We start from the raw sequence: 23,789 nt of genomic DNA, 5'->3' as shown, positions 1-23,789 counted from the left end.
TCTGCAGCCACAACCTCCTCCTCTCCCACCAGCCAGCATTCCTCCTCCAGCTCTGGGTCCTTCTTCTGAGCCTGCCCTGTCTATACCAGAGTTCCTCAGTGCTGGGGCTCAGTTCTGGGTTTTTTCTATTCACACCTGGACTCCAATGTCATCTTCAGCTCAGCCTCCTTCTGTAAGATCCAGCTGTTGCCCCAACATCTCCATATGACTGCCTACTGAACGTGTTGCACTTCACATTTATAAGACAGAACACTCTGCTTCCCAGCCTGCAGGTCCATCCTGGTTTGGGGTGAGGTTGGGCACCACCATCCCTCTGTTCACACAGCCAGAAAGCTCTGTGTTTATCCTCGCCTCCTCTTTTTGCCCACCTCTGTATTGGACCCATCAGTCAGGTTCCGTCGCACTAATTGAACGTATCCTACATTGTGCATGTCCTGCCATCTTCACTGGTGCCATCATAATCCAAATCACCAAGTCTCTGCCTGGACCCCTGCAGTCACCTATGGCTGGTGTCCCCACTACCACGCATGTCCCCACCGCCACTTGTGTCCCTCAGTCTATTCTCCTGAGCAACCAAACTCCTCATCAAGACCTACAAGGCTCCCTGTGCTCAGGGGCTGGAGATTGAGTTCAATCTCCAAGGGGCAATGATTTAATCAGTCCTGTTTACCTACTGAAACCTCAAAAAGAAACCCTAAATGATGGAGTTTAGAGACCTTCTGAGTTCATGAACACTTGGAGGTGCTGGAAGGGTAGCGCATCCAAAGAGGGCATGGGAGCTCAGCACTCAATTCCTATATCCAATGCCCAATGCATCTCTTCCATTTGGCTGTTCCTGGGTTGTATCCTTTATAATAAACTGGCGACAATAAATACTGTGCTTTTTCTAAGTTCTGTGAGTCACTCTAACAGATTATTGAACCTGGGGGATGGGTCATGAGAACCTGTGACTGGTGTATGAAGTGGGAGCAGGTCTGTGGGACGGGACCCTTAGTCTCTGGGGCCTGATGCTAACTCCAGAGAATCAGAATTGAGGTGAACTACTGGCCACAAAGTTGGTGTTGGAGAACTGGAGAGCTGGTATGGAAAACCCTGCCCGCCTCCCTCCCCCCCCGCCAATTTGGTGTCAGAAAATAGGCACCACAGAACACTGCCTCCCTTTAGGGCAAAAAGAGAACTGGGGACCTTATCAACAATAAACAAAAGGACTCATTATGACTTTGATACTTTGAAAAGGGCAGCTATTTTTAAATGTATTTTTAGCTCCTAAACTCCAAAGGCAGATAGGTAGCCTGAAGCTTCCCCTTTCTACCTTTAGATTGCTCTACAGAGGGGCATATGCTTTAAGAAATGGCAGACAGGCGCCGCGTGAGCAGGATCAGATCATTAGTTCTTCCCGGGGTCGCCTCTCCAAGGGGGGGGGAGGGCTCTTTTCCACGTATGTGAAGAGACAACTCTTTTTCTGTTTTAGTTTCTAGAAACCAGCAGGTTTCTAGAGAAAGAGGTATGTAAGAGTTCTCAAGAGAAACTAAATTACATCTGCTACTAAGTCATTTATTTCACTGTACCCTGACACATGGGGTCTAACAAATTACTCAAGTATACAAGTTACGTGCTTAAGAAAAGTACTTTTTTGAGGTATTTAATTTTCTCAAAAGTAATTTAAACCAGAGTAATACAGGCACCTAGTTTGAAAAGGAAATATTGCTAACAGGCCCGATGTGAAAGTCTGCAGTCTCCTGCCTCACTCTTCCCTGGGAGCCCCACTCCCAAGGCCTCCGGATTTGATTTTTTTCCTAAACTAAGTCATCAACGGAATACACGTTAAACATCTATGTGCTAGATTCTACCCTGGGCTTTGGAGAAGCAATGACAACAAAATACAAATGTCCCTACTTTCATGGATCTTAGTTTTGTTTTTCTGGCATTTGCTTCCATATTTCTATAAAATGCTTATGAAACTATTTGACTTACGAGTTTCAGGGCTTACTGCCTTCCTGCTTTGGTAAGACTCTATCTCACTCATCCGCTCCCAGCCCCTTCCCTGCATCTCCCCCCCCTCCTCCCCCGTCAGGCAGCACCCTCTCCTGACGGCCGCCCTGTGACACCTATGTCCTGGCTCGTCTCCCCGGCTGGGTCCCCTGTTGGCTGGACTTCACCTTCCTCTTTTCAGGGTTTACTTCCTTGTGCTGATGAAGTATATCCTCCTGAAGTTTCTAAGAAAGAATACGTGAAAAGATAACCTATGTTTCCCCTATACTTGAGTATCTAAAGGCCTTCTGACTTTATTCTCACACTTGATTGACAGTTTGGCTAAGTTTAGTATTTAGGTTGGAAAGGAATTTTTCATGCTGAGTTAGGAGGGCAAGCCTTCAGTATCTTCTAGCTTCCGAAAGTTCCTGTTGAACAGTATAATGCAATTCCTTTTGCTAGTCCTTCAAGGTGACTGTTTTTCTTCTTGGGATCTTTTTGTATCTTCACTTCATCCTTGTCCTCTGAAATGTCACCTGATATACACTAGTTGGAACTGTTCCCCCCATTCATTTGTATTTGGTGTGAGGTGGGCCCAATACATCTGGGATCTCATTTCTTTGGTAGAAAATTACAGAGATTAGGCTGTTTTATTGGGGAAGCCAACATGTTAGTATATTTAGGCCTTTCCTTTGGAGCTATTCATTTTTCTGTCTCTCCTGCTTGGGAGTACATATACACCTGGCTGCCAGCAACTGGGAAGAGGCGGGGGAGGGGGGCTAGGGGGTGCAGACTTGCACTAATTTCCCTCTTTTCAGTCCCTCCCTCATCCTTGCCTCTGCTGGGCCTTATGATGCATGCTGACCCTGCTTCAACTCAGAGACTGAACTTCTGCTCAGGTGGGTGCATGCACACGCATATGGAAGCACTAACCGTCCCTCCTGCAGAACCCGGTGCTTCCTCAGGCTGACCTTTTCCCGGATTCAGCAGGAAGAACGGGCCTCCAGCTCGCTGGCCTTCCCCCATTGTACAGGCACTTAAGGCGCAGCTCCCTCGGCTTTCAGTCAGTCGCCATCCACTCCTTATCGCTACCCTTTTTTTTTTTTTTTTGAAATCTCTTCATCATAACTATGTACTCCCCCTTTCTGGGTCTTTGTGAGTTCATGCCATTTCAGTTGTTTTAGAGTCATTTCAGCAAGGGTTTGGGGGGAGAAAACATAAGTCTGGATTGAATCCACAATGTTTAATCAGTGGTTCCAGAAGAATGATTGTGATTAAAGATTTTGAAGCAAACAATTATTGAACATTTCAAATATAATATACACCTGACTTTAATGCTATAAGTGAGAGTAAGTTTTACCTAACTGAATTTTAAGACTGTGCATATCTGTTCTATTTTGACTTCGTGTATCTGTTCAAATACCACTACTACAATATTAATCCACTTTCTTGCTTTAGTAGTTACAGAATATTAAACATGTAACCTCATCTGCAGTGGTCTGGGGTCATCATCCCAAACATCAATTATGACTGTAGTGTAATAAAAATGTGCAGGAGAGAATATTTGGTGGAATGTGTATCAACCATCAGAACATGCTCTAGTTAGTCTAAAACAAACAAAAAAAATGCCAAAAGAGGTTTTTAAAAATTCTCCCTTAAAAGTGAAAGAGAAAAACTGCTGTGCTATTACTTTGCCTTAATTTTAATCTAAAAGTATTACTACAGGATACGCAATGCCACGTCCTCCCAATGTAGTCACTGGTCCCAAAGAATAAATTAGCCTCTACATTAGAGTGCGCTCACTCGAGAGATTCGAATGCATTCTTTAGTAAATCAATGCTGCATGGAGAAAACTTGACTTTTAGCTTGTCTTAAAGCTTCCAGAGGTGAAGTTTCTGAAATCTGTGCGGGGAGGAGGAAACTATATATATGAAGAGACTATAATTGGTTATTTCAAATCCAATTTTTAAATATTTTTATTAAATCAGAGAGAAAGCTACCTGAATCGTTCTTGGCCTGCTGTATCCCATATCTGTAACTTTACATATTTACCACCAACATTTATTATCTTTGAACCAAATTCCACTCCTATTGTATGATTTGAGTCATCTTTGACTGAAAAAGAAAAAGAACAAGATATTTATTTTAGAACATTAAAGAAACAGACTTACAGATTTAAACAAGCAAAATCAAGGGTTAAAGTCAATGGAAATGTAATTTACTGTAGCCTTTCATTTCTCCAATAGTCAGTGGATAAGAAGCACTCACTGTTTTAAACAGAATACACATACAGTTCCTATTCTGAAAGAGACGATAAGGCTCTTTCACAAAACCCCTGAAGCAAACCATTCATTTTATTTATTTATTTATTTATTTATTTATTTATTTTAAAGATTTTATTTATTTATTTGAGACAGAGAGAATGAGAGAGAGAGAGAGCACATGAGAGGGGGGAGGGTCAGGGAGAAGCAGACTCCCTGCCGAGCAGGGAGCCCGATGTGGGACTCGATCCAGGGACTCCAGGATCATGACCTGAGCCGAAGGCAGTCGCTTAACCAACTGAGCCACCCAGACGCCCGCAAACCATTCATTTTAAAGCCTAGGCTTGGAAGTGGCTATGCCACATGAGAATCATATCTACCCGTCCACTGGGAGGGCACCCACACACAGGGACTGCATAAAATACCTGGGTGCCGGCCTAAAGGGCTTAGAGCCCAGTGACAGACTGCAACTCAGTCAGGAACGAGGTGGTAACCGTTTCCACTAGTTGAATGGATAAATAGTCCAAAGAAATAAAAGGGAAGGAAAAGTACTTCCTGTAGCCCCCAAAAGAAACTTGATGGATACCAAAGATTAAGGGAAAAAGAGGAAAAGATAAACAAAACAAAACAAAACCAAACAACAAAAATTCTGAGCATATGATAGCTGTTGAGTTTGCATGAATTTGAGGACTGTGTGGCAGTAATTTGGAATGAATTTGTTGGAGAAGTCAATACTATCTGTATTGGGAGGCAGGCAAAATAAGTAGCTTGCTAAACCCACCTAGAATGAACTGTAAGTGTTTCCTGGGGCCAGGGGTGGGGGGAGGACAGGTTAATACTGACCACACCAGCCTGTCTCAGATGATGTGGAACTAGTGTGGACATTCTAGAATTCAAGCTACCAAGAAACCTCAGAGTAAAAGCCTCAAAGGGTGATGGCTAAAGTCCAAGGGCGTCCTGGTTACAGCATGGCCACAAGACGAATAAAGTGAAGCCTTTCCCATCATGCTGTAGACCATGCAGACTAACCCAACACACATACCCGTCTCCTTGGTGAGGAGTTAGGGGAGGACTGTCAAGGGAGAGCTTGCCACAGGGGGAGGACGCAAAGATAAGGAGGCGGGTTCTGGACCCAATATCCTCGGGGCATTTTTTTCTGAGATGCTACAATGCAGTCTTGGCAACTTGTGAAGAGACCTGGACTCCCCCAGTGAGTGAATACTTGTTACATTCAGTGAGGACTGGCTCCGTGACTAACCCACGCTGGCTCCGTGTCACTAGACAGAGGTCCCAACAAGCTCTTGGATAATGAAAACGGAAGTAGCAGAATATATTTCTACAGTTTTATTCTTCAAAGCTCCTTGCCAAGGACTCCCTCTGCTGTCTGTTTCCCCATTTTACCCACCACCACTCAGGCGCACATGCTTAAGATGCACTGCAGTTCGGTGAAAGTAAATCTGTTTTTGTGCTTTCACCTGACTGCTGTGAAACAGGTCATCCTCCACAATTCTTTCCATGATTGTAAAAGCACTGTTTATTTTAAGGGGCTTTCAAACTTACAAGGCTTTTACAATACTTTGGAATTAAACATTCAATTTCCCTTACCAAAACAGTGCAAGCCAAAGGCAACAAGATGGGTCTGTGGTCAAAAGACCTGGACTTGAGTCTAACCAACTCTAGGGGACCATCCCAAGGGCACACACCCCCTAACTGCTCTAAAGCTGCTTCTTGAACCTGCAAACCAGAACTGATGACAATAACTGCCTTCACTACAGTACAAGCCACCGAGGACCCAACAGGACTGTTTTATCTACAATGTACTACTCGGGCTTCTTGGGCGGCTCCCTGTCAGGGAAGCAAAGTCCTCTGCGGCCTTCCGCCTCACCCTGTTGTATTTCAATATCTGCAATGTACTGGAGTATCTGGAAAATACACAGTATGATAATATATTGAACAATGAACCACCATAAAACTGAGATAATAAAAACTCAGTCATACTGCTGGAAGTTTAATATAACTATACTTTTAAGCTGTAACTTTTTTCCTGAAATAATATTCAGAAGTTTTGCTATAAACAAATCTGAGCAAGAGAGCACTCACGGGAAGACATGCATCAAACACTGACATTTTTTTTCTGATGTCACTTACATTTTTTTTCTATAAACTGATGAAGCAAGCAAGACTTGCCAGTTCCTGCATTTCCAATAACCAAGAACTTAAACAAAAAATCTGAAAAACAAAAAGAGACCATGAAAAATAACTTTAAAACATGTGCTACAAATTTATTCTTAGACTATGATCAAAAAAAGTTAATAAAATCTTACTTGTTAATGTAACAGAAAAAAGAGGCAACTATTCTGTGAAAACAACAAAAAACATGTCAACTTACATTTTCACCTTTTTGATATTTGGCTTTACATGCCAATTCAGTGGTTTTCCAAACACTGCTCATGGGAAAACTTCCTTTGATGTTGGAAGTTTGAAGACTATTCTTGTAAAATTCATTCCTTTGCTAGTCACTATTCAAAGAAATATGAATAAGCAGGGACAAAAATAGTCTAGAAGTTTCAAGTGTTTTCTGTACAAAAGAAAAACCCTGGGAAACTTCTAGGCTTTGAGAAGTCCACGCCCTTCTTCTTTTTTAAAAATAGGTATGTTTCCCCCACCCTTGCAGATTTTTGTGGTCTTGCTTCTATTCCCTTATCTGCACCTTGAGGGAAGGACGGCTTAAGCCAAGTTTGGGTCAGTATTCAAAGTAGGAAATTTGTCTCATTCAGTGTAAAAAGAACTCTTCATTTCTTCTTTACACAGAGTAATATATTTAATTTGGAATATTATTTTCCATAAAATGGAAATGAAGACTCTCCAGAATTTGTTAATTGAATTAGCAATGATGTAGCATCAGTGGCCCCACGCTGCCTTACTGATTAATTTTGCTTTTTCTGTTAGCACAGAACATTAGTTCTGCTGAGACAGGAGCTGCAGAGGACCCACTCCCTCCCCCACCCCTCACACCTTGATCAGAACCCACCACCGCAAACCCCCCGCTGCTGGACTCATTCTGAGGCCCTGAAGACCCTGCTCTGTGTCCCTGGTTCCCTGGTTTGCACCTCTGAAAGTGTTACCTCCACATACCTTTTCCAAACCCAGACCAAGCTCTCCTAGCCCTGGCTCCTTCTCTCCCCCACGTAAGTCCAAACAGCCTATTTATTTGCTGACACTTAGCCTGGCCCTGTTTCTTCAGGACTATATTAATCATCACTCAAAGATGAAGCCTATTTAACCTCTCATGATTTTTACATGGTTACAGGCAATAAACTTATAGGATAATGCTATTAGAATTGTAAGCATTTAAAAATAACAAGTTTTATGTTTCTCACCGCATGTTTTTATTTATTTATTTTAATTATTTATTTATTTATTTATTTATTTATTTTTTTAAAGATTTTATTTATTTATTTGACAGAGAGAGAGATAGCGAGAGCAGGAACACAAGCAGGGGGAGTGGGAGAGGGAGAAGCAGGCTTCCCGCCGAGCAGGGAGCCCGATGTGGGACTCGATCCCAGGACCCTGGGATCATGACCTGAGCTGAAGGCAGACGCTTAACGACTGAGCCACCCAGGCGCCCTCTCACCGCATGTTTTTAAAGCATGCCACATTCATGTTCACAGCAGCATTATTCACAGTAGCCAAAAAGAAGCAACCCAAGTATCCATTTATAGATAAATGGATAAACAAAATATGGTGTAAACATACCCTGGAATATTACTCAGGCTTGAAAATGAGGAAATTCTGACACATGTTACAACATGGATAACCCTCAAAGACATTATGCTAAGGGAAACGATCCAGTCACAAAAGGAGAAACACTGTAGATTCCATTTATATAATGTACCTAGAGTAGTCAGATTCAGAGACAGAAAGTAGAATCGTGGCTGCCAGTGGCTAGGGAAGGGGGGAATGAGGAGGTACTGTTTAATGGACACGAGTATCAGTGTGGAAAGACGGAAAAGTTCTGGAGATAGATTGTGGCAATGGCTGTCGACAACGTGAATGTACTTAATGCAAACGAACTGCAGACTTAAGAATGGGGAAAATGCCAAATCTTATGTAATTTTTCTACGTAGACACACAAAATAAAACATGCCAAATCTAGTCATGTTCATTGAACAGCTTTTATAACCTAAGAAATCAAAGGTTAAGACTGCCAGGTTAAAATGAAAACACTGGAATTTCTCAGTTTTATTCAATATCTTTTTCTATTTAAAATATAAAGCCCAATACACTCTAAAGTTGACCCTTGAACGACTATGTGGTTTCACTTATTGTGGATTTTTTACAGTACGGTACTATAAATGTATTTTCTCTTCCTTGTGATTTTCCTTCTTTTTAAAAAAGATTTATTTATTTAAGACAGAGAGAGCACGCACTCACGAGAAGGGGCAGAGGGAGAGGTAGAGACAGAATCTCAAGCAGATTCCGTGCTGAGTGTGGAGCCTGATGCAGGGCTCAATCTCACAACCCTGAGATCATGACCGGAGTCAAAACCAAGAGTTGGACGCTTAACCAACTGAGCCACCCACGTGCTCCCCCCTCTTTGTGATTTTCTTTAAAGATTTTATTTATTTGAGAAAGAGAGAGCATGAGCAGGGAGGAATAGAGGGGGAGGGAGAAAGAATCTGAAGCAGACTCTGCACTGAGTGTAGAGCCCTACTCAGGGCTCGATCCCACAACCACAAGATCATGACTTGAGCTGAAACCAAGAGTCGGATGCTTAACCGACTGAGCCACCCAGGTGCCCCCCTCCTTGTGATTTTCTTAATAGCATTTTCTTTTCTCTAGCTTGTTTTAAGAATATGGTATATAATACATATAATATAGAAAACACGTGTTAACTGATTGTTTATGTTATCAGTAAGGCTCCAGTCAACAGTAGGATATTAGGAGTTAAGTTTTCGGGGAGTCAGAATTTATATGTGGGTTTTCAACTGTGCTGAGCATTGGCGCCCTTAACCCCTTTGCTGTTCGAGAGTCAACCATATAAGTTGCAAATAGAAAAAGGTGAGAGCCAAATAAAGATGCTGCCAATATATAGGAAACAATAAATACTGGCAAAGAAAAGAATTTGTATTTGCAAACTGAAACGTTTCTTACGTTTCATATATACACAGAAAAATGAGTATCACAAATCTGTGTGATCCTGGAACAAAAACTCATATATCTAGACATAGACTTTGGCTTGATTCTTGTTCCACTGTTATTTTCTGCTTTGGAAGTTTTGCTTAAATGTACTTTATTATGGTAATTGTTATCTAGATTGTACCATAGCTCCCAACAGGCAAAAGAGTAACATATCCACTGAACTGCAGCTTGCTGGACAAAAGACAAGTAAGACATGTAATTTCCACATGTAAAAATTCCTCCATCAAACTTTTTTTTTTAAGATTTATTTATTTATTTGAGAGACAGAGTGGGGGGGGCGGGGGGAGACAGAGAGGGAGAGAATCTCAAGCAGACTCCTCGCTGAGTGCAGAGCCTGATGAGGGGCTTGATCTCATGACCCTGAGATAGTGACCTGAGCTGAAACCAAGAGTCAGATGCTTAGCCAACTGAGCCACTCAGACAACCCTCCAACAAACTCTTCATACTCTACCTCTTGTAGCTCAAACAGGTAAGTATTCATAATATAGTAGAAAACCTTTTTGTTTGAAAATCCTTTTGGGTGAAACATCTAGAAATGCTGGATAAAATATACCACATTTTCAAAAAAAAAATGCATAACTGAGCTTTTAGGAAAGAAAGGAAAATTCTATATGCTTGGGAAAGAGAAGAAACAGAAAAAAGCAGTAGGGGCCCAGATGCATCAGTATTGAGTTTAAAACGTGTGTGGGACAGAGCATAAGAGTTTGTGCCCATGTGAAGAAGGTATGAGTAGAGAGCTAAATCTGAGTTCTTTTCAAAGCTCAGCCTGAAGTGAAAGGGTAGGCTGGAGGAAAAAATCTATTCACTAGCTCAGGGAAATGAGGAGCCTTCTTTCACTCTGCCTGGCCTCTTAATGAACAGGAAAAACATTTCCCTTTGAAGTTTAATCATGGGCTTGTATGATAGGTGGGTTTGAAATTCAAATTTAAATAACCACGTGGACAATGAACCTCTAAATCAAGAAATGAGCACCAATAAAAATGAAAGTGACATGACTAGGATGCCTGGAAGAATTACTTTGGCAGGACACACAGGATTCTCACATTTACAGCTCCTTGAAGATGAGCTCACAATCTAAAATTACAAAACACTCAAGGAAACAATCCATCACAAGTGAGTCAGCCATCTGCAGACAGATTATGCTTCCAAGAATTTGATTAAAAAAAAAAAGAAGAACTTAATAAAGTACAGCTGATCCTTGAACAACACAGGGGTTAGGGGCACTGACACTATTCCCCTCCCCCATCCCATGTTGTGCAGTTGAAAAACCCACATATAACTTTCGACTCCCCAAACACTTCACTACTAATAGTCTACTGGTGACTGAAAGCCTTACTGACAACATAAATAGTAGATTTACACATATTTTCCATGTTACATGTATTATACACTATATTCTCACAAAAAAGCAAGCTAGAAAAAAAGAAAATGTTACTAAGAAAATCATAAGGAAGAGAAAATACATTTACATTACCACACTGTAAAAAAATTCATGTGGAAGTGGACCTGCGCAGTTCAAGCCTGTGTTATTCATGGGTCAACTGTCTACTCAAGATGACAAATACCATAAAAAAGGAACTTAATTTATAAGAATGCAATAATATGAAAGAATAGCTAGATTTCTAGAATGTGTCCAGAAATAAAAATTGTAGTCTTTAAAATTAATGAATGGATGGGTTAAAATGAGGAATCAATAAAAATGAGGAGAAAATTTATGAACTGGACTAGAGACTGAAGAAAATTACCAGAAGGCAGAACAAAGACTTGCGAGGAGAGGAAACCATGTGGATTTAAGAAACATGAAGGATTGAAGGAAAAGATCCAGTACAGGTCTAACAGGTGTCTGGGAATGGAAAAATAGAGAATGCAGTATAGAGCCAATATTAAAAGAAATCATGACTAAAAATTTCAACAGAATTAAAACTAAAAGGACTGTCAGATCAAAAATAACTGTGAACCATGAGAAGGAGAAATAAGAGTAAGTCCACACTTAAACACATCATCATCACAGTGAAACGGAAGAACAAAGACTATAAAGGCAGGAAGAATGGAAAAATTCCCTATAAAGAAACTAGGTTCCTCACCCCAAGGTCAGAAGGCAGTGAGACAGTATCTTCACGGTGTTGAAGGAAGGAGCGTGAAAACAAAAACTGTCTAGTGTAGAACGCAACGTACAAGAAATTATACTCAATGCCAAGGTACACCTCTGCTTCCAGAAAGTTGGAATAGAAGTACTTTTTCCTATTCTTCCTGCTCAGTACAACCTAAGACATTAGATATTATATATAAAGGAAACATATGGAGACTTTAAAAAGCGTAGCGAAGAAGGCAGACTGGCCAGGGACCTTGGGGCCTGAGAAAAGAAGACACGGGTGAGTTCTTTGGGTTTTCCTTTCACCTCACATACCCCAGACTTGGAGCTGAACAAGCTGGCAACTGGAAATGGCAATGGGTGCAGATTTTAAAAAGCACCCACAGAAAGCTGCTCCGTCTAGCCATAGGGCCAGGTAAGGGCAGCCTAGCAAGTGAGAAAACCTTTACACATCAACAGCTCTACTGCAGCCAAACAGCACAGGAGAATCTGTGACCCCACCCCCACCCGTGCTAGCAAAGGCTGAGTGACAGGGCAGGGGAGCGGGGGGGCTGGATGTCCCCCAGTGAGGCCGGAGAACCTCACTACAGCAGGGTGGTGTCTGAGAAGACCAAGCACGGAGCTGAGACTCTCATCCCGGGTAGCTGGTTACGAGCCGCCCCAGCCCTCACCACAGTGTCATGGAGACCATGGTGGTGGTGATGTGGGAGCCGCAGAACTCTGGTGCTCTCAGCCCTACCCAGCAGTAACAAGGAGCACTCCCTCTACCTGGATGTCAGTAGAAGCTGAGCATGGAATATAGCCTTCTACCTCCAACCTGGCAGTAACAAGGCTGTGCCCAAGAGTGGAAACCCGTTAAATAAAAGATTTAAATAAAGATCTCAAGTCTCATAGCATAATATAAAAATGTTCAGGTTTCAAGTGAAAATCACTCATCATACTGAGAACCAGGAAGGTCTCAAAGTGAAAGAAAAAAGATAATCAATAGATTCCAATGCCAAGATGACAGAAATGTCAAAAATGCATGACAAAAATTTTAAAGCAACTTAAAAAAATCTTTTAAAAGATTTTTAAATATAAAAATGTTTCAACAAGTAATACAAACATGCTTGAAACAAATGAAAAACAAATCTTTAGTGAAGAGAAAGTCTTATCAAAGAAATAAAAGATATAAAGAACCAAATGGTAATTTTAGAATTGAAAAATACAGTAACTGAAATATAAAGCTCAGCAGATGAGCTCAATAGCAAAATGCAAGGGACAGGGAAAACAATCTGTGAACCGGATAAAAAATGACAGAAAATAGCCAATCTAAACAACAAAGAGAAAACAGACTGAAAATATATGAGTAGAGCCTCATGGACCTTTGATTCTACAAAAAAAGCTCTAATATTTATGTCACTGGAATCAGGAAAGAAGAGGAAAAAGAGAACAAGGCTGCAAAAATACTCAAAGAAACAATGGCTGAAAACTTTCTAAATGTGGCAAGAGACATAAATCCAGATTCAAAAAGCTGAGGATGAATCCAAACAAATCCATGCCAATATACATCATAACTAAACTTCTGAAAACTAAAGACAAAGAAAAATACCTTGAAAGCAGCCAGAGAAAACGACAGCTTGCCTACAGAGAAAAAAATAATCCAAATGACAGCAGATCTTTCATCAAAAACCACAGAGGCCAGAAGGAAGTGGCACATTTTTCAAGGGCTGACAGGGAGCTCTATCCAGAATCTTATATCTAGTGAAAATGACCTTCTAGAATGAAGGGGGAATCAAGACATTCTTGGGGGCGGGGCGGGGTGGGGGGGGACTCTAACAGAATTTGTCAGCAACAGACCAATCCTAAAATCATGCTTAAAAGAATTGTAAAGAAGGTTTCTAAACAGAAAATAAATGATAAAAGGAGCCTTGGAACATCAGGAAGGAAGAAAGAACATGGCAAACAAAAAATGTATAAATAAGGGGCGCCTGACTGGCTCAGTCAGAAGAGCAGGCAACTCTTGACCTCGGGGTCATGAGTTTGAGCCCCATGTTGGGTGTAGAGTTTACTTAAATAAAAACTAAAAAAAAAAAAAAAAAAAAAGGATAAATACAATAGGCTTTTCTTCTTCTCCTGTTGAGCTTTCTAAATTGTATCTGGCTGTTCAAGCAAAAATGGTAACACTTACGTGATTCTAAATAGGAGTAGAGCAAATATTTAAGATAATTATATCAAAGTGGGGGACAGTAAAGGGATATAAAAGAAGGTAAGGTTTCTATATTTCTCTCAAATGGAGAAAATGATTGACACCAGTAGACTGTGATATGTATATATAATGTAATACAGAGCAACCCTTAAAAAACCTATATAAAGAAATATACTCAAAAATATTATAAATAAATTGAATAGAATTCTTAAAAATGTTCACATAAACACTGGAACACTGGAAAAAGAGAGAAATGAAAAACAGAGTAGAATAAAAACTGAAAAATAAGTCCTAATATATCAATAATTATAATAAATGGAAACTGTATAAGTATACCAATTAAAAGACAAAAATTGGCAGATTAGATGAAAAAACATGACACGACTATATGCTGTCACCAAGAACCTCACTTTGATTATAATGATACAGGCAGGCTGAAAGTGAAAGGATGGAAAAAGCTGTATCATGCAAACATTTAGTCAAAGGAAAACATTATTATTATCAGATAAAACAGACTTCATAGCAAGGAAAACCTCCTGAGACCAAAAGAGTTATTACATAATGATAAAAGAATAAATCCACCAGTAATCCATAGGAATCCACACCTGAAACTAATATAACATTGTGTAAAAAAAAAAAAAAGACATAGGAATCCTAAATGTGTATGCACCAAATAATAGAGCTATAAAGTATATGTCAAGCAAAAACTGACAGAACTAAAAGGAGAAACAGACAAACCCACAATTATGGTTGGAGACCTCAACACCCCTCTCTCTACAACTGAGAGAACAACTAGACAAAAAAATCAGCAAGCATACAGAAGAACAAAAACATAGTAAACCAACGCGATCTAGTTGACATTTACAGAATACTCCACCCAACAAGAGCAGAACACATTCTTTTCAAGGACCCCTGAGACATATTATCAAGTTAGACTATATCCGGGGCCATAAAACAAACCCCAACAAATTTAAAAGAATTGAAATCACATAGAATGTGTTCTCCAACCACAATGTAATCAAACTAGAAATCAGTAACATGAAGACAACAAGAAAATCTCCAAATACTTGGATACTAATCAACATACTTCTAAATAATCTATGATTTATTTTTTTTTAAGATTTTATTTATTTGAGAGAGAGGGAGAGCAGAGCAAGAGAGAGAGCAGGAGTTGGGGAGGGCAGAGGGAGAGGGAGAAGCAGGCTTCCTACTGAGCAGGGAGCCCGATGTGGGGCTTGATCCCAGGACATGGGGATCTCGACCTGAGCCAAAGGCAGATGCTTAACTGACTGAGCCACCCAGGCGCCCCTAAATAATCTCTGATTTAAAGAAGTCTTATGGGAAATCAAACAAATATCGGGCTGAATGGAAAAGAAAATACAACCTATCAAAATTTGTGGGATACAACTAAAGCATTGCTGAGAGGAAAATTTAAAGCACTAAATGCACACATTAGGAAAAAAGAAAGTCTCAATCAATTATCTACGTTCCTACCTCAAGAACCTAGAAAAAGGAGAGTATAATAAACTTAAAGCAAGCAGAAGGAAGGAAATAATAAGGGGCAGAAATCAATGAAACTGAAAATAGAAGAACAAAACAGAAAATCCATGAAACAAAAGCTGGCTCCTTGAAAAGATCAGTACAATGGATAAACTTCTAGCAAAAGTATGATGAGTTCAAGGAATTAGGGGCCAACCCGGAAAAAGACATGACTGTGAGATGGCAAAATCCACTTTCTTTGGGTGGCACTCTGACAGGCTGCATTGGAGGGGACATCCTCACAGCAGGAGATTCTGGACAAGGGGCCCAGGAGGGGAACAGGGCATGGGCACCTCTGGAGGACAAGGGCTCTGCAGAGGGGATTTATGTGTCCACATGATGTCACTCAGCAGTCTGGTGGGCAGCCGGCAGCTTGAGGTCTTTTATAGCCCCTGAGTTTGTTTACCAAAGGTTAGCAGATGGTGAGTGTAATTTCACAGGGTATGCAAAGCAGGAAGTCTCTAAATGGCTAAAAATATGCTTATTTGGGCTGTATTTTAAGCAACTCATGTGTAAGAATTTTAGTTTAGTGCTGGGAGACTTTGAACTAATGTCCCCAGCTTGCTGTGAAGAAGAAAACAATATAGGGGCCAATATACAGGGCCACCTTTAATCCATTTATATAACTAAGACTGACAAAGAAAAGGAGAGAAGACTCAAATAGTCAGTTTCAGGAAGTAAACAGGGCATAATACTATAGACCCTCCAGACATCAAAAAGATAACAAAGGAATAACATGAACAACTCCACACACATTAATTCAACAACTTAGATGAGACGGACTAATTCTTCGAAAACACAAATGCCCTATAGTGATTAATGAAATTGAATTTGTAATTTTAAAACTCACAAAACAGAAATATTCAGGCTGAGATGATTTCACTATTGAATTATATCAAATATTGTAAAAAGAACACAATTCTATACAACCTCTTTGAGAAAATAGAAGAGGGAACGCTTCCCAAGTCATTTTAGATGACATTTTAGGAAGCTGACATTTATTATTTTAGGAAGCTGACATTTATTATTACCTAGTCATTTTAGGAAGCTGACATTTATTATTACCTAACTTATTATATGTTTTTGTTTATTTAAAAATTTTAATGTTATATATTTAGCATATTAAAGATATGTTTCATATACTACACATATTAATATAAGTATGTATTAAATACATATTGTTAAGTATGTAATTGCATATTACATAGCATAAAGGTATTTAAAATTTTATTTACATATACTTATATTTATTATTACACTGACACCAAAAACCAGAAGACAGTATTGAAACAAAACCAACTACAGAACAATATCTCTGAGTACTTAATAAAATACTAGCAAATAGAATTCACTAATATTTATATTTATAAATACAACTATACACTATGACCAAGTGGGCTTTATTTCAGGGATGAAAGGCAAGTTCAATATTTCAAAATCAATGTCAGTATTAATAGGCTAATAAAGAAAAGTCAGATGATCATATCAATTGGTGCAGAAAAAGCATTTCACAAGAGTCAACACCTGCTTGTGATAAAACTCTCAAAAAAAAAAAAAAAACAAGAACAGAGAGGAACTTCCTCAACTTGATAAAGACCATTTAAAAAATTCTACAGCTAACCTTATACTTAACGATGAAAGACTACTTTCCCCCTAAGATCAGGAACACAGTAAGGATGTTGGCTCTCACCACTATTTTTCAGTACCACACAGGAAGTTCCAGCCAGTGCAATAAGACATGAAAGGGAAACAAAGGCACACAGATTGAAAAGGAAGAAATAAAACTGTTCATATTGATGGGTGATATGACTGTATACAATGAAAATTCAAGGAATCTCAAAAAGCAAAACAAAACCAAAAAATCTACAACCTGTAGTGAATTCATCAAGGTCAAGATTACAGAATATAAAAATCAACTGTATTTCTAACACTAATAACAAACATGGGGCACCAAAATTAAAAATATAATGCTACTCACAATCACTCAAAAAATATATTTAGGGGGCACCTAGGTGGTTCACTCGGTGAAGCCTCTGCCTTCGGCTTGGGTCATGGTCCTGGATTCAAGCCCCTGTGTGGGGCTCCCTGCTCAGCTGGGAGCCTGCTTCTCCTTCTCCCTTTGTCCCTTCCCCCTGCTTGTGCTCTCACTCACTCTCTCCCTCTCTCTCAAATAAATAAAATCTTCAAAAAAAATTTACTTAGGTGTCAGTCTAACAAAACACATAAAGGACGTCTATGCTAATAAGTACACAATGTTGATGGGGGAAAAAAAAAATCTAAATAAGGGGAGAGATATACTGTGTTCCTGGATTAGAAGACTGGACATAGTAAAGATGTCAATTCTCCCCAAACTGACACATGTTTATAAAGTTTCTATAACAATTCTGGCAAGGCTTTTTGGTATAGACAAGCTTAACGTTTATATGGAAAGACAAAAGAACTAGAATAGCTGAAGAATCGCTTTACCTGATTTGAAGACTTATGATGTAGCTATAGTAATCCTGTCTGTCTGATATCGACACTTGGAGATACATAATACATAGATCAATGGAACAGAACAGAGAACCCCGAGGTAGACCTATACTAACTCATCCAACAGATTTGAAAACTGCAAAAACAGGGGCACTTGAGTGGCTCAGCTGGTTAAGCATCTGCCTTCGGCTCAGGTCATGATCCCAGGGTCCTGGGATGGAGCCCTGCATCCGTCTCCCTGCTCAGCGGGGAGTCTGCTTCTCCCTCTACCCTTCCCCTCTGTTTGTGATCTCTCTCTCACTCTCTCAAATAAATAAATAAAATCTTAAAAAAAAAAAAACTGCAAAAACAATTCAATGCCAGAAAGCTAGCCTTCTCAACAAATGGTGCTGAAGCAACTGGACACCCATAAAGGGAAAAAATGACACTATGACTTAAGTCTCATACCTTATGCAAAATTAACTCAATATAGATCACAGACTTAAAGGTAAAACATTATACTATAAAATTTTGGGGAAAATCTTTAGGATCTATGGAAAAGCAAAGAGTTCTTAGACTTGACTCCAAAAAACAAGCCAGAGAAAGAAAAACTGATAAACTGGACTTTACCAAAATTGAAAACTTTTCCTTTGTAGAAAATTTTGGGGGCACCTGCATGGCACAGTCGGTTGGGCATCTGACTCTTGGTTTTGGCTCAGGTCGTGATCTTGGGGTCATGAGATCAAGCTCATCAGGCTCTGCGCTTGGCGCAGCCTGAGATCCTCTCTCCCTCTCCCTCTGAACCTCCTGCTTGTGCGCTCGTGCACACTCTCTCTCTCAAATAAATAAATAAATCTTAAAAAAAAAAAAAGAAAATTTTGTTAGGAGAATGAAAAGATGAGCTACAGAGTGGAAGGAAAGACTGAAAAATATATATCCAACAAAGGACTAGCATCTAGATTATACACATTTAAAAAAAACCTCTCAAAACTCCACAATATAAACTCAAACAATCCAACTGGAAAACGGTCGTGACATGGAGAGACATTTGCCGAAAAAGATAGGCAAATGGCAAGTAAGCATGTGAAAATATGTTTAACATGATTAACCAATAATCAGGGAAATGCAAATTAAAACCATAATGAGGTACTACTACACAACTACCAGAATGGCTCAAATAAAAAATAGTGACAACACCAAATGATGGCAAGGATGCTCAGAAATCGTATCACCCACACACTGCTGGTAGAAATGTACTTTTGGAAATTAGTTCAGTTTCTTAAAAAACTAAACACGCAACTACCATATGACTCAGCAATTGCACTCCTAGGCATTTATCCCAGAAAATTAAGATTTATGTTCACACAAAACCCTGTACACCAACATTTATAGTAGTTTTATTCACAATAGCCCCAAACTGGAAACAACCCAGATGCTCTTCAACAGGTGAACAAACTCTAGTACACTCATACCAAGGAATCCTATCGAGCAGGAAAAAGGAATGAACCTGTTGGTGTATGCAGTAACCTGGAGGAATCTCCAGAGAAACAGTCAATCCCAAAAGATTATGTGATGCATGATTCCATTTAAGAACATTGTTGAAATGACAAGATTATAGAAATAGAGAACAGATTAGTAGTTGCCAGGGCCTACAGAGGGGGTGGGGGCAGGAAGGAAGAGTGTGTGCCTATAAAAGGGCAACAGGAGAGATCTTTGAGGTGATAGAAATATTTTATTTCTGCAGCTGTGGCAAATCAATATCCCGGAGGTGGTGTCTTATGAGAGTTTTGCATGATGTTACCATTGGGGAAAACAGGGAAAGGGTACATGAGAGCTCTGTATTTTTTCCTAAAACTGTATGTGAATCTATAATTATCTCAAAATAAAGAGCTCTATGAAAAATAAAAGGTGATAATGTCAAACAATGACTGTAAGTTTACTATGCACAATCCTAAACTGGAAGAATGACCAAAGGATGCGCTTCAAGAAGGAAATGGGGCAGAAGGGAGGAGGGCAGGTAAGAAGCCAAGCTGTCCAGTGTGCTATTTTTTGTGTGGAGAGATCTGTGTTTGGCTAACAGAGATAAAACCAAGCACCACAATGGGTAATGAATTATTCCTTGTAGGTGAGAAGAATCCAACTGTATGAGGAGTTGCAGTTGATACCCCTCCTATTTCTGAGGAGATTTAGAATTCACACACCTCCTTGTAGCTGAGCGCCAGAAGATGGGGGTCCCATGCCCTCATCTTCAACCCAGGGGTCAGGAGTACAGCCTGATGTTCTCTCTTCAGAGAGGGAGTATTTGAGGTTTGCTGGCGTCTCTGTGGGTACGGTAGCATTTACATTGATTTTACTAATTTATTTTGTTTTTATAATCTGCAGGGTTTTATTTTCTTTTTCTCTTTCCTTGCTTGAAGTTGAATGACATATACATGAGATATAGAGTATATATTTTATATGTCAAGTGTAGAGTGCTTCACAGCTACGAAAGGGTTTAACAGGAGCAGGTAAAGAGCCATATTACTGAGTAATTAAGGAAGGAGAACTGCCCAGTTAGGTTGTGTAAAAAGATAACCTAAATGTGAACTAGTTAAATAATTATGTCTACTTAAATCAGATTTGATGTGGATTTATGGCAATGGGTGTTAATTTTAAGGCTCGAAATCACAGGTTTTTCTGCATCCAACCTATGATAATTACATTCACCTGATGAGGGTTTCTTCAGCATGAATTAAGCTTGAAGGTGGGGGGAAAGACCATATCCCAAACCAGAAAATCTGAAACGAATATATGCTACTAATGTGCTTTTAATTTTTCACGAGAAATTTAAATGAGATAATAGGAAAGGTATCAACTAAACAGAAATGAATTTCTATTTAAAAGTCAACCATTTGGGCAAAGATGGATACATTGACCATGGGGTGGAGATCCAGAGATAAGCCTCCATATTTATGACTGAGCAGGTATCACAAATGCCTGGGAGAAAAAAACAGACAATCTGAGAAGTGATACCTGGACACCTGGGTATCCATATGGGGAATACATGTGAAATTGGACCCCTGCCTGAAAACATCCACAAACACTGTTTTCAGGTAAATTAATGCAAATGTAAAAAAAGGCAAAATTTTGAAAGACAGTGAAGTTCATTCATCATCTAAAGGGAGAGGGAAGGATTTCTTAAACAAGGTACAGTAAATGAAAGCCAAAGGGGAAAAAAACAGTCAACCATTCAGGAACACAGACGAAACACGGATCAGGAACAAATGGTCTCCAAGCCAACTGACACAGCTAACACAGAGCCAAAGGAGTAAGTCTTCGGGAGAAACCTCCTGCATTTGGAACTTACTGACGTGTCTCGACACTCATTTCAAGGAGCCTCTACCACGTAGGACCGTGAGCTACAGGCACAATGACAACCAAGTGCTGACAGCACAGGGAACCACTGACCAGGAAACCAGCCAGAAAGGGACCCTTCACAGCACTGCACACTCGTTCAGCAACTGACTACCAATGATGACCTTGAATCTTCCAGGAAATTAAGTCATAGTGAGTAGACAAGATGGCCTTTGCCTTCCTAGCTCTCCCATGAACAATGGTTTGGCTTTTAAGATTTCCAGAGGTCAGAAAGGAGGCAAAGGTGGGTGGCCCTAACCACAGGATTCGGTCCATGTTTCATCTCCTGGCAGAAGAAATGTGTCATATGCTGGGACGGTGGGGTCATCTGAGAGGATTCTTTGGTCTCTGGCTTAGGGAGCCAGCTGGTATGTGACACCAACAAGGGAGATAATACGGAAGGTTCTGAGGAGGAATCCATTTTATGGCAAAATAATGAGTGCAGATTCAGAGAGATTAAACTTAAAATACCTGTGAGCCAACATGGTGGAGATTTGGGGAAGCAGTCCTCCTAAGGGAGAGGCTGAATAAGACAGAGGCTGCAAAGTGTCCGCTGGGTCTGAGCCCCAGCACCCCACGTGAATTCAGCCTCGCCTGAGGTGGCAGCAAAATCAGGTGGCTTAGATTTAAGAAGCAGGATGCCGCAGATGAAAAGTACTGACAACCCTTACGAGAAGCTGGGCTGTGATGGGAAGAAGAGACGGGGTGTTCAGGGTGCTTGCAGAGTGTAAGGCAGTTACCAGGAGCAAAAGAAAGGATGGTTGGCGGCGCAAGTCTGAAAACTCGAGGGCTGAGGGCCAAAGTGGAAGGCAGGGATTAGTCTCAGACACGAAGAGAGACCTCCTTGCCTCTGAGACTACAAGACAAGGGTCAAGGATGAGCGTGGAGGTAAGTAACTTCACAGGCTGGAGCAGGGAAGGGGAGGAGATGCGGTTTCCTCAGCAGGGCATGTTCTCCTTCCCTGTCATCCACCGGACGTGAGAAAATGGGCTTGAACAGATTAGTGAATGTTTAAAAGAGCAGGTGGAGACAAAGGGCAAGATGGCCAGGATAAGAGAGAGGATCGCTAAGCACTACTGAGTGTCCCTCGCAAGCAGACCATAAATCCATAGTGAACTTCATCTAAAGAGAGCGCTGTCTATACGGCAGCAGGCGAGGCGGGCTGGGAAGCCAGGGCTGGGAATCTGCAAAGCATGCACAGCTGAAGCACGAAGAAGAGGTGGAAGGAAGGGTCGATGTGTCCTCTCTGGAGAGGGAACAGCTCATCACCTGACAGAAGGGGCGGGGGTGCCCAGGAGGCCGGAGCTCCAGTGAAGACCGGCTGGGAGTGCGCAGAATAGGGCATGTGAGCAGCCAGGGAAGGGAGCCCCTCGAGTGGGCGCAGAAGAGAAGGTGCCTAGAGATGAAGTTAGAAACCGGACACTAAGCTGCTGACTGAGCCCTCTGCAGGGATACGGCAGTCACCCCGGAGCAGTGAGGAGCCAGAGTGGAGAAAGAGACCCTACGCCAGGTGACCTCGTAGAATACAGAATAACCCCAAGGTCATCGAGTTACAGCAATGAGAAGGAGCTAGTAGAGTGCGGAACAGAAGACGGCATGCACTTCAAAGAAAAAACGTTCTGGTACACTGGTGAGAGAGGAGGTAAGCTGCAAAAGCTTGGTGAAGTGTTGGCTTGGGGCGGGGAGGAGGTGTGGGCAACAGAACACATGACCTGCAGAGGGCAGGTAAAACACGGTGGGAAAGCCGACAGAGCCTAACTCTGGCACTTTGCCGGTCTGTCTGAGCCGGAATTAAATGCCAGCAGAGAGGAACTGTGACATTGTGGATTTCACACTTGCAGCACAGACTCCCACGATTGCTCAAGGTCTGTGGCAGGATCTGCGATTTTGCTGCACAGCTCATCGGGATCAAACCTCCTGTGGGCCAGGTGTGCGGACGCAAGTTAGGTAGCCGGTGAGTGAGCCTGGTCAGCCACCCAGCGTCGAAACTGCAAGTTCCTAGTTGTTTTCTACACGATATAATGACATATAAAAAAGGAAATAATTCTCCCGAAGTGGAAAACTGTCCAGAAAAGGAAGTCAGTAGCCAGTGCAGTACACAGAAACAAAGAAACCTAATAAAAACAATGACCCTTAAGCAGGAAACAAGTTTTGGATGCTTTAAAGAGTAGAATGTTCCATTTGATTCTGATACGTGAGGATAAAATTATATAAGGGTAAGTGGTTTGTGAAATGTTTCAGAGAACACTCCAGCTAGTGTAATTAAAAGAGAGAAGTTGAATAGTTAATTTTTTTATTTGAGGATACATACACAAAATGTTGTCTTTCTGAATTGTGACTTTGAAGCAAACCTTAAATACTATAAGAGTATTTGCAATTCCATAGATTGTGAGATTACATAGAGATTACATAGATTTGCAATTCCATAGATTGCAGTTCCATAGATTGTGGGATTACATAGAGAGATTACATAGATTCGCAATTCCATAGATTGCAGTTCTATAGATTGTGAGATTACATAGATACATATATAGAGATTACATAGATCTGTGGAAGGTCCCCGGCATTAGTTTGGGAGGTACAAGCTTTGGTGCCCACTACTCCGCACCCCAATGCAGTTCCATGCCGCATTCAGAGAAAGATTTTGACTCATATTAAATGTCCAATGCCTGTCTACAACATGCACTAGAGC

At 40.7% G+C, this 23,789-nt stretch overlaps 1 protein-coding gene across 2 annotated transcripts in view; it reads right to left on the bottom strand.

Annotated features, from left to right (window-relative positions):
* Positions 1–23,789, bottom strand: part of RAB4A (RAB4A, member RAS oncogene family) — a 48,096-nt gene that overhangs the window by 15,317 nt on the left and 8,990 nt on the right. Inside the window, exons 2-3 of one of the 2 annotated variants that reach the window (XM_032430302.1) lie at positions 6,381–6,461; positions 3,972–4,086 (exon numbers count right to left, since the gene is read on the bottom strand). In XM_032430302.1, coding sequence (XP_032286193.1) covers positions 3,972–4,086; positions 6,381–6,461 — 196 coding nt within the window. Of the gene's footprint in view, positions 1–3,971; positions 4,087–6,380; positions 6,463–23,789 lie in introns of those variants that run through there. The other variant, XM_032430303.1, reaches the window with a different exon arrangement.

This window comes from Phoca vitulina, unplaced genomic scaffold, assembly GCF_004348235.1.
Source record: "Phoca vitulina isolate PV1807 unplaced genomic scaffold, GSC_HSeal_1.0 scaffold43, whole genome shotgun sequence".
Classification (NCBI taxonomy): domain Eukaryota; kingdom Metazoa; phylum Chordata; class Mammalia; order Carnivora; family Phocidae; genus Phoca; species Phoca vitulina.
This window is presented reverse-complemented; position numbering and strand designations above follow the sequence as displayed.